Genomic DNA, 12,449 nt, shown 5'->3' on the forward strand with positions numbered 1-12,449 from the left:
AGTCTCTACTTAATCATAATCATTCCACTCTCACCAACGATGCTAATAACTAGCGTTGGTGGCAACCTACAAAATCCAGAGTCCGCTAATACCAGCCTCAAAAACTGTTTATTACCAACATTCCGAGACGAAAAACTAATTGCAGAAGTGGGTTCGCATCACTAATGATACGCACTATCGCCTGTCACTAGGCAACTTTCTTTGAACCAGTTCCATTTAGCGATTAGTTTAGTAGAAACTTCGTTAGGGAAATGCACGTGGTCAAAACCCGTGTTGGATAACGGCCTAATTGTTACTAGATAATTCGGTGTTATGCGAACACTTTCGGTTCTTTGGTCGTTAGTTGGCAACGCTTGTTACCCCTGTGCAGGGCAGTTAACTCAATATTCGTGATCAAACTGAGTGTGGAGATTACAGGCCAATAGATGATTTACAAGTTTTGCCAAAATTTGATGCAATTATTGAAAGTATGAGGAACGTCACAATATACTACAGAATATTTTGTGATATATATGCAGGTAGGGGGTGACAGTTTTACACTTCAATTCAATATATTGATTGACAAATGAGGTGTTTTAATTAGGTGTAAATACATTTTATAGTCGTATTAGTGGTTCTACATACATATATAGGTTCTGATACTAACCGATTGAGGTTTATTACCAGATAGCCACTCCATAACATCTTTGATATTTTCTTCTTCAACTGTCCTGTAAAACCTACTATCACATTTAAGACGTTAATTTGGACGTTAAAACACCACAGAAACAACTTAGCAATGTCATTGGTAAGCTCAAGAGCACAAGCGATCAGCACCCATTTTATGGAAGTGTGTTTCGACGAAATCACTTTAACATGAATTAACACACGTGTAATAAAAAAAAACTAGACAGGCCCATAAAAACATTGGTTGGGTGTTCAACACTTTTTCGGCTCTTACTTTGTTTTGAAAGTTGGCTCTGCATTTCTCCCACTTGTATATAATTTATATGCTAACACCTTGGTCGACTACCTGCTTCTTGTATTTTACTGCTTTACTTCTGCCACTGCCTTCCCTGGAAAGTTCTTCGGGTTTGAATTGAAACCGGGCACAGATGAATGTTGAAATGAAAGTGAAACCTGATGTACGATTAAGACAAGGAGTTATAAAGTAGTATATTTATAAACTGGATGTTCACGAGAAAGAAGACCTTATGAAGTTGACCAACAAGAAGTATGTACTTTCGTTTTATTGCCAGATTGACGATTTGACTTTAGTTAACGACTTTTGTTAGGTCATGTTTTCTAGCCCGACGTAATTTTGACGTTCTGAATTAATTTGAGATAAGTTGATAATTATTGAGTTTGTACTATCAGTATATGATCGAAATGGGAAATTTCAGAGATACAAAATACTTCAGTTCAAGAGAAGAGAAGAAGAATTAATACATTTTAGTATACTTATTTTAAAACACCGTTAAAAAATTCAAAGCCATCCATTGGTAGTTTTCAGACTCAATGTTATGTTTACAAATGTAAAGGATAATATATAGTCAAAAGTATTACAATTACGGTTTTTGTAATGCATGATTAAGCAACGTTATTATAATAAAAGACTAATGTTACCGAAGCATGACCTAATCGTATCTCTAATAACTTTATTAATAGGATCAAAATGCTCTGATGTATAAGCTAGTAAACGTTTTTGAAAAACCTCCCTTAAGACTAGTCTTCTCTAATTAAAATTATGTTTGACTCTTCCGAAAGAAGGTTCCCTTTTTTAGTAAGGGGGCGTATGCGTTAAGGTGGCCTCGACAACTTCACATAGATGAAAGTCTTTTATGATCTGGATGGTTTGAACCCTGAACTTTAGGGTAGAAGCCCAACTCATTGCCCACTCTACTAGTCTGACCTTTTGAAGCTACAAATGAAGCTACGTTTCAAAAATATAAACCTACCCTAATATACACGGACTAGTTCCTCTATAATTCTGAGAAAAATAACATCGCTCCTGTAACAACCGTTACTAGTGACGAACAGTTGTGTGTAATGCTATTACTTTCTCATCTACAAAGCGTAATACATATAATTATATTAATTACCAAAGCGTTTAATAGCTTAGCGGAACTATAGGAAAGCAACCTTTGCAGCTTCACGTAAAACCTTATTAACCCCGACATTCTTGCAAGCTTGTGTTCAGTTTTAATTGGCGGTTTGATAACTTATATCCTGTTTTCGGAATTATATTTAATGAATCGGCCTCGAATTGGGGACGGTCGAAAGAGATTTGGCCCGAACCTGTATAACCAGCTCCGGAACGAGTCTACATATATCACACTTTGTGCCGACAGGTCTCTTTACGGGTTATAACAGTTTTTCTGGGTAAGATTTTTATACAAACTATCAATTAGTTGTAAAATAGTGAGTAACTAACGATCTCATTTGCACGGTTGTTTTTTACAATAAACTCATATAAATTTTAAAATGTTGGTTCTTCTTTTCCGAGTTTGTTTGGCTCTTCTACCCGACCGATTTGGGGCCTCAAACTGAAGGTATGCACCCAAAGATTTCACATCAAACATCGGCATATACAGTCCCACTCGGCTTATACGTAAACGAAATTTGCTCCCAATGTACTTCTTATGGGAGTTAAATTTGGTTTTTCTTATCCTAGTTGTTTGGCTCTTCTACCCGACCGATTTTCATGGTCGAGGTCTCAATGCACGCACAAATTTAATTTCACATAAAGAATCTACATAAACATGCACGCTATATAACCACATAAATAATATCATTGTGCATATTCGAGTAATTGAATCTTTAGTTAATATCTGTATCTCGTGTATGCCTACATGGGACTACACAACTGTCTATTATTGCCAGTTTTGTTTTCATTTTTTGCAACGCCTTCTATTTGGGGTACGCAGATTCGCAATACGTAACTGCTAAGAGGTTGCATCATACTGATTGAAGGAAGCAAACCATCGTCCGTCATACACAATCCAAAATTAAAAATAAATCATTTATTGGACTTGTAGTCCTAAATTGATGAATTTGGGATTAAGCGCCTTTATCATATTAGCTAATTTAGCTAATATGTTATTAGCTAATAAGTTGAAGAAAAAGTTGAGGTAAAAAGGGAAACTCATTAAAATTGCAATTTATAGTAAAAAATCAAACACGTTAAACAAATCAATACAGTATGGCAATTACTTTCTACCAAATATGCATAGTTATTTTCAAGAGATTGTTGGACCACAAAGGCAACACTGATAACATTGATTAGTAATCTACCATGTTATTATTACCAGAAATAAGTTTGACATTTAAACTCCTATTGACGAAACACAGAATTATTTTATCAATCAACATTTTCACTAAACGATTTGCCTCTAATAGCCTCTGCCCAGCTGATTTCACGTTGCGCAACATCTGGAATGGTTGCACAAATTAGCCGACTAATGGCCTGATCCGATCTAAGCTGTAATTTAATTTGGTAAACGGGGACCAATCAGACACACAATGGGGGACCGGTTGGCGAGATATCGCAATATCGATTATATCGTACAATATGTTGTGGCGGCAATCGTTAGTGCGACCGGTTGTAAAACTTGAATGATTCATCTACCCAACAGAATTAAGATGTAAGGTATTCTCTAAAGTAAGCTGCTATTCAACTGTTAGTTGTTGCTTGTTAGGTATATTTTTCTAGGTAAGATTTATCAGAAAACACTCTGAGTAAGTGATACCTCGGCGTCGGCAAACAAGTAAATACTGTACAGAAAATTGAGAGAATTCAAATAAAAAAAAACATTTTATCTCAATATTTAAGTTATACAACGCTTCATGCTCCATTAGCATGTGAGTCCTTGATTGGTAATCAACTTCATATTGGACTATTGACTATTAAAAATTCCGTTTCGGATATATCCTTTTTTGTCCTAAGACTGACTAGCCTGGGATCAAATCAAATCAATCTTTATTCCAAGACAACAATGTACAAGAATCATACAATGCTGTATAGGCTGTGTCAATATGTAAACGGTAAATTATTAAAACATTTAAAAGGTCAAAGCAATTGTCAAAAAATTCTTCTAAGTCATAGAAACAGTATTTCAATAACAGATTCTTAACAGCTATTTTAAATTTATCTAATGGTAACTCTTGAATATAATTTGGTAGATGATTGAATAACTTAATCGAGGAATATTTAAAGCTATTTTGATTATTATATTATAAGTACAGTGATAATTTCTCAGTTTAGTACAGTTTCTGGTCTTATAACTATGGATATCACAGTGGGAAGACAATACATACGTTCTTTTTTAAATTACTTCAGGCCAGATCTATAGGTTGTGCCAATATCACTTTAAAATCCACGAGTGATTTGGTGGGATTTGAATCCGGGACCCAAGTCCCACGCTCTACCACTAGAACACCTTGCTCCCCCCCTTGTTTTGTATATTGTCACATTGTGGAACTAGCTTTTCATTTTTCTGTATGTTACGCCATTGGCACTTTATGGGGTTTTGTTACAAAATGACCCAACACCCTGGCCTTGTCACCATATTACATTTAAAAAAGATTTTTTGTTAACTTAACTTTAGCTTTGTTAAATAGCATCATTAGTTGATTGAGCGCAATGACAAATGGCAGTTGTGTTCAGAATCTTGCACTCAGCGCTCGGGAACCAGGAACCTTAAGGTTTAAACACAACTACTGTAACAGCTTTGCTAACCAGAGAAATCAAAATTGGAACACTTACTGGAAGACTTTTTACACACATTCTACAATGTCCCAACCCTCGTATCAATCTTGACAAAAGAAGGATATAGATCTTAGTCACCATGTATTGTTCCAGTTTCGTCCAAGAGTTTGTGGGAGACCCTGTAGACGGAGTGACTCTGCTGCTGGAGTTACTGAGGAGTATTCAACTGTCCCAGGCATCTCACAACGGAAGAGTACCTGCTCCTGTGTTGAGAAGGTGGGTACACTGATCAGCTGAACACATTGTATAACTAAGCCTTTCATTATTAACTTGTTTGAGGTTGACACAAGTCAACTGCAAATAAGCATTTTTTATCAAAGTTCATTACTCCATTGACCTTGGTTTCTTCTGCAACGAGGTTCTTTTATGTCTTAAATTCCTGAGAAAATCTATGACCAAAACCAAAATTCCTTGCACTCTAGTCTTAAATTTTTGCCAAGGTGTATTTTATTAGATTGTCATAAAACTACTAAACCTGTGGATCTTGTGGAATGAAAAGTACGGCGTGAAGAATAGTTGTACTACGGCACTTTTTACAGCAAAGGCTTTTCTGACATTTATTCCTAGTCTGATATATGTTTGTCTTTTGTTATGAACCAGTTCACTTCTGAACATTCTCATTACTTCAAACACTTCACTACCTGTGCAGAATTGCCGAATGTGGAATAGTTTTGGTTGATAGTGTCTTGTAGTTTTGTGAAAATTCTATATTGATTCTTTTTCACCAAGACATACTAGTCCTGGTAACATGTCAAGAGCCTCTTCCAGTGTCTGCAGGGCTCTTTAGTATAGTTTAGTCAAATAAATAAAAAAATTAGGTGGCAAATAATAAGTGGGCTTGAAGTACATAGTTGTTAACTAGTTTAGCCTTACTCAGAGAAACAATTTTTATCTTTGGAAAGTAAAACTATCTTATCTTTCTACACTGTTGTTAGCACAACCCTCTGTTTTCTTGAATGACAACCATATGTAGGGGCAAACAATGATTTAGTTGAGCATTCATCTGATTGTGATATTGCTCATTGTGGCAGATGTCTGCTGGACGAGCATGCATGTCTACAATGTCTCCGCAGTTGTCTGCGTTGTCAGGACGCACCGCGGAGGTTTGCTTCGTCCCCTGCAGGACTGTTTACACTCGCAGTATGCATTATGAGCAACGTCAACAAGTCTAGGATACTTGCTCTAGAGGTATGTGTGATTAAGATTAGGTTTGGGATTATTGTAAGCAGAATTAAATTAAATGTGATTAAAACTCAGTTATAATTGCAGCTATCTGTAAAATGTTTGTAATTCCAAAATTGAGTCGGACATCATACATTATGATTTATCAATAACTAAAAAATAACAATTGCTGAATGAACATTGCAGACCCTACATAAAATTAAGACCTATAGTTTATTTATATTACTTGTTACTGATTAGAGATGGACATCCCAAAGAAGATTGATCTTAAAGAGGAGTAAATGAAGCAGTGAGTGAAGTACGTCAAAACTAACTATTCAATATTAAAGTTGTTGTAAAATAAAAACTAAAGTGACTAAGCCAGCAGAAAAAAAAAACTATGAAGCACACCTTGTTATTTATATTAATGTACAAAATATAATATGTTGTTAGACAGTTATTGCTAATATTTGCCAGCACAATTACATCTTAAATCCTCACGTTTCACATCAGTACCTCTGGGTGTCGTCGCTTTTGATTCCCTATAACACTTGTGTAAATTGTGTTTTTTTTTTTGTGAAGATTCAAAGATGGGATTATTTACCACTAAGACAAATTCATGCATCCATCACTGAAACATTGTAAACTTCAATTACTATTACGTTCACAAAATTTAAGCGGTTTAAGGGGAAGGTTTCCTTTGTTCTCCCACAACCTTTTCCAGGTTAATCTATACATCAGCCTATAATCTGTTGGTTATTGTTTCAAAGTTACAGTGAGGTGGAGGGGGATAGAATCACTTCCCCTCAAACTACCTAAATTTTGTGAACGTAGTATAGCTAAGACACGTACTGCCAAACAATGAGTTATCTCTAATAAATGTGCAAAATAGATGTGTTGGATGCAATTTGTTTACTTTTAAATAAGTGATCAGACAATCTTGAATCTCCAGACCCCTTTACCGCAACAAGCTGCAAGTGTCAGGTCATTCAGTTCCCACCCAAGTATCTACTGTTGTGCAGTCGGTCTTTGACTCTCAGTGTTTCCCACAAAACCATGCTCTGCTTTTTTACTTCTGATTAATATTCATTAGTCTATCCTAGCATGGTTATCTGATCCTAGTTCTTTTACAAACTCTACTTTTGATAGTCTGTACAGTGGTACTGTTAATACAAACTTATAAAAAATATATAATTTAATGTGAATCTTTAAATAATACCTGTTTATTATATGGTCAACATATTTTGTTTAGTTAATTTAATCCAATTTCAGTTGTTCTCTTTTTTTAACCATACTTATATCCAAATACAACAATCGGTAACAGTTGTATACTGACACTATTCATGTGTATTACAGTATATTTGTCCCTGAGGGTATACCTGTTCCTGACTGATTCCAGGCCGCTCCTTGCCGCACGATGCGCTGGAATAAACACGATAGCTTTTAATAAAACCTCTAATAACACATAAATTTTTTATTAAGAGCTCAAATGAGCAAGAAAAGAAGTTGAAAGTGGAGCGGAACCCTTTTGTTCGTAGCTCCAAGGTCAAGAGGTCGCTACCACCAAAAAACGTGAGGACACTACGCCACCTGCACATTTCAAATGCACTAAAGGAGTTACCCCATTTAGGATCTCCTTCGGCAAGTGGAGCTGGGAACGGTGCAGAAAACGTTGGGGATGCAGGTGTCGAACTGGCGTTGCCAGCAACTCCCCTGCCAATCAGTTCTGCTGTAGGGATGCCAGAGGAGCCTTTCACAGCAACGTTGCGGTCGGAAGGCTCTGAGATGGTGCTTCTGCGTCAGGAATATCTTGATGCAAAGAGTAGCATTGAAACCTGGCTCCGAGACATGGAAGAGACGATTAAGGCTATGCTGGGCACCTTCTGGATCCAGAGAGCCGTAAATCAAGTGGTCAAAAACGGTATGGCCAAACTAGAGGATGACCTTGGCTTCGTTTCTGCCTGCCGTCTGGTGAGCAAGGCGGCCATGGAAAAGATTGCTGAGAAGGTGGTTTCCCTGCCCCATGAAAGAAAGCTGCCTTCTAAGAGACATCGGAGGTCTTCCACATCAGAGAGTCCTCAAAAAGAGAGTCCACAAAAAAGAGAAGAAGGCGTTCAGACCAAAAGGACCACGGTAAAGGCCAAGGCGACTCAGACGGCAAGCTATGCATATTGTCTGCTGTACCAAGATCCTTTTCAGACGTAGCTGCAGCTCCAGTGAAGCACCTACGACCCCCTTCAAAGAAGTTCCCGAAAGGGATCAGTTGTAGAGACACCTGTGGCTGCATGGGAAAAACGCTGTTCCCTAAAGGAGAAGAGGCAATTGAGGCGGGCGGAGGTTGCCTCTATGAAGAATGTGGCAGCGAAGGCACAGCCCACCGGCTTGCCCCAAACTGGGCCCGGCTCAGTCTCTGCTCCGAAAAATTCGCGGCCAAAAAAACCCAGGACTGGGGCAATCCTGGTCAAACCCTCAGGGGGGAGATCTTTCACCGAGGTCTTGGGTGCAATTAAGGCCAAGGCTAAGCCAGGGCAAGAACGAGGGCAACTTTTCGGCACCCTGGGATGCAGGGAACGATCCCAGACATTACCCTCGCATCTGAGTCTCTTTTGCCAAGGATCAGAGCCTGGAGAGTCCACTAGGATTACACGGCCAGTGACCACCAGTTCATTGACACCGTTGAGGGTAGGGGCCGTCAAAGTCCAGACTGCCCATTCAGCCAAGTACCTTGGGGTGGACAGCAAGCTTAGCTGGGGGGATCAGATTTTCTGTACAGCGGACAAGGCTAAAATCTAAAATTGATTTTTAAATTTTATTTTGTAGCTTTGCTGATGGTATGGGAGTACACAGCACATTGTTTTGTATAAATCACGCCCGCCAGCATTTTTAACATTTATCCTGAAATTAAAAAAATATGGATTCAAGAAGTTCATCATAAACTATAGGGTTGTTTTGTCGTTTAGTGTATTTACCTTCTTTCCATTCAATTTTTCTTAAGCAATTTTTCAATTCACTTAAGTCAAGAGCAGGATGGTAACTGTGAAAGAGTTTGTTTAATTGAGAACCTAAAGAGATGAGGGAGTTTTCAGTTGCCAATAAGTAAAACTACAGTTGAAAAAAACAAAAGAAAAATATTCATAAAGCTTGAACTAAATAACACATGAAACTTATACTGTCCATAAAGCACTGAATTTTATTTGGTTATCAAGATAAACAGTGGCAGACAATGGCCTGAGGTATATTGTATTAAGTCTTAGTTCAAATCTAGTTGGGTTTCCTTTACCAACCTCCGGGTGGTGTGTCCTTTGTTCACTTCCAGTTGATGTGTCCTTTGTTAAGCTCCGGGTAGTGTCCTTTCGTCACTTCAGGGTAGTGTGTCTTTTGTCCAATTCCGTGTCATGCGCCCTTTGTCCGGCTCCGGGAATTATTATATCTTTGTCCATTTCCAGGAAGGATGTCTTTGTCCACCTTCATGTCGTTTTGGCTCTCCGGGTACTGTGTCCACCTCATTGTTCCAGGGCCTCGTCACTTCTTGTCCTTCGTCTACTGCCCTGGCCTAGGGACCCACTGCCTCAATTCCCTCTTGACGGAGCTTGGTGGTGGGGGAGGATTCTGTCTTTGAGATATCCACCACCAACCCGCCGCACCTGCGACAGTACAGGCCAAAAACTTCTTAAACATTTTCAAGAAATAAAAAAACAATGTTTTAACTTTAAGTTTTTGAGAGGGAATGATTCTGTTGCCAGGATACAGAATAAATTATTCGTTTATTTATATCCATGATACCTAAACTTGCGGTGGGGCACACGGGAGGGACTAAGGCTAACATATCTTGTAGTGTCAGCGTTCGCCGCTAGAACTGCTAAGTTGAAATAATTTAAATTTTTTTTTTTTTAGTTATAAAATTAACTTTTTAATTATAAAATATTGTTTTAAAATAAATTTTTAATTTTTAAAATTAAACTGTCATAACATAACCTAACCAACCAGACTTGCTGATAGTATAAAAACTATATAAGATAAAAATGTAATTAATAATTACTTATAATTTTTAATTAATTATAAAATTAATTTTAAAATGTAGTATTATAAAATTAAACTGTCATAACCTAACCTAACCAACCAAACTTGCTGAAATGAAAAATTTGTTGACAAAAAGTCAGTGCTACCAGCGGGATTCGAACCCGGGACCTCCTGCACACCAATCCGAAACGCTACCAACTATGCCACGAACGCCGCTGAAATCACATCGTTTCGTAACGGTAATCGTGTCGCCTCAAGAGAAGACATTAACCACTAGAGATATGACGTCACTACACCTTTAGCCTTAGTCCCTTCCGTGTGCCCATTCCCCTAAACTTGTGTATAAGGTAGATTGAATAACATTTTTAGTACAATTTCAAAACAAAGTTTTTGTAGTTTTGTGGTCCCTAGGGATGTCTCCCTTTTCCTTGATATGTGATCATTCTTAACGCATGGGGCCTCAATATATTTTTTTGTACTTTATTCTAACCAGCTTCTAAAGTATAACAAGAAATACTCCCAATGAGAATGAGAGCGTTATGACAGCCTTCTGAGGTCTGAAATGCCTGAGGAAATTGTTTTGGTTGGGTACGCAGACGACGTTGCAGTTTTGATAGCTGCACGTAGCGTTGAGCTGGCTTAGCTAAAGGTGAACAGAGTTATGCGTACTATAAACGCATGGATGGCAGACCATGGTCTCTCTCTCGCTTTGAGCGTGCCATTGAGGGTGGGAGCCGTCAAAGTCCAGACCGTCCGTTCTGCCAAGTACCTTGGGGTTATGGTGGACAGCAAGCTTAGCTGGCGGGATCAGATTTTCCGTACGGCGGACAAGGCTGCTAGGGTGGTTTCCTCTCTTAGCAGGTTGATGGCCAATGTCGGAGGGCCTCGCTCCAGCTGTAGAAGGCTGTTTATATCTTCTGTCTAGTCCCTACTCTTGTACGGTGCGGAGGTGTGGGCAGACGCCCACAATAAGGAGGTATATAGGATGCGGCTCGCCCGAGTGCAGCGTCAGCCAGCACTAAGAGTTGCATCTGCCTACCGAACAGTGTCCGAACCTGCCGTCCTGGTGGTTGCTGGAGTCATCCCAGTCAAACTTTTGGTGGCAGAGAGAAAGGCAATTTATTAACGCCGTGGGGAGAGGACCAGGCACGAATAGAGGAATGCACCTGCACCTACCAGGCGACTGATACAGCAAGCCCAACCTTGGGTTAATCGGCAGTGCAGAGAGGTGGACTTCTACCTCCCTCACCCAATTCCTGAAGGGTCACGGCTTTTTTGTACCTGTTCAGGTTGGGCAAAGCCGTGTCACCTGATTGCATACTGCCCAGGCATTCCCGACTACTTAGAACATACCTTTTTCCACTGCCCCGTCTGGAGGCTCAACAGTTAGTAAGACTGCTGTCAGTGGACATGGTCATACCAATGATGATGAAGGGTGAGGACAATTGGACCTGTGTGTCACATAACATCCAGGGTATTCTCCATGCCAAGAAGCTCAACCTTGACCAGGATGCAGTTTAGGTCATAAAGTATCTAAATGCCAGAAACGGTGAGAGCCCTGAGGGCTTAGGTCACATGTTGGCCTGACTTGAAGTAATGTGACAAACAATTCCAGGTCTGTGTCCAACAGAGTAGAGGGGGGTTTTTAGTGAGTATTCTGTGATAAATTCAGGAGTCTCACACTACAGGCTGGCTACCTGTGTGCGTAAAAGCATTTACCCTTCTCTCCCTTAAAAAGAAAAAAAACCGTACATATGTCTATTTTGGTCTAATAGTCAATGCTTGTATACAGAGAATAAAGACCATTTGATTTGATTTGGTATCAAAGCATGAGAAAAGCCATGAGCCATGGGAAAAGTTGTTTTAGCACAGCCCATTTCCTGTCGATCCAGTATGGTTTAACCCGACCTGCCAATAAAAATTGTTCAGTTAAAGAGATGTCACTTCTGCCGAGTGTAGTTCAGTGTGTCCAAATAAGAGAGATAGTCTACTGTAAGTGTTAAATGTTATCCATTACCTAATGCCACTGGCATCTGGGAAACAAATATGTCAGTCTGATCTGGTGATTTGGAGCTGGTTTCCACCAACAGTATTTAGAAAACAAAAATACCGGTAACCGGTTTCTTAGGTGAGAACTTTACTTGTTTCTGTCTATTGATGATCTCATCAGCAAAAAAAAAAAAAAAAAATTGCTAATTAAGTAAATAGGAAATATAGCTGTTTGGACTTAAAAATGTTTGTTTTCAGTTGCTGACAAAGACTTGTGAGCAGCCAGGGGCCAAGGGCTACGGACCCGTCTCTGACGCAATGTCTACCATGAGGCTCAGGTAAGAAAATGTTTGGATTAACAGTTTGTTTCATACTGTAGGTTATCCAACGCAACATAAATCAGACTTGATCCTGTTGTGATCAATCGAGTATATGAGGTGGATTCTTCCTCAGTTACAAATCAGTTGTGAATATTAGACTCATCTAGATACTAATGAGATTTGGGTTTGGCTTTAACCAAAGCAAGAGAATC

General features: G+C 39.0%; 1 protein-coding gene across 1 annotated transcript in view; it reads left to right on the forward strand.

The window, feature by feature from the left end:
* LOC129000154 (uncharacterized) overlaps positions 1 to 12,449 on the forward strand; it is a 68,875-nt gene that overhangs the window by 52,003 nt on the left and 4,423 nt on the right. The window contains exons 4-6 of the mRNA XM_054427088.1: positions 4,841 to 4,963; positions 5,779 to 5,935; positions 12,176 to 12,255. Coding sequence (XP_054283063.1) covers positions 4,841 to 4,963; positions 5,779 to 5,935; positions 12,176 to 12,255 — 360 coding nt within the window. The remainder of the gene's footprint in view (positions 1 to 4,840; positions 4,964 to 5,778; positions 5,936 to 12,175; positions 12,256 to 12,449) is intronic.

Source organism: Macrosteles quadrilineatus, unplaced genomic scaffold (assembly GCF_028750875.1).
Source record: "Macrosteles quadrilineatus isolate MER2022 unplaced genomic scaffold, UCM_ALF_1.0 Scaffold_8__2_contigs__length_117827958, whole genome shotgun sequence".
Classification (NCBI taxonomy): Eukaryota; Metazoa; Arthropoda; class Insecta; order Hemiptera; family Cicadellidae; genus Macrosteles; species Macrosteles quadrilineatus.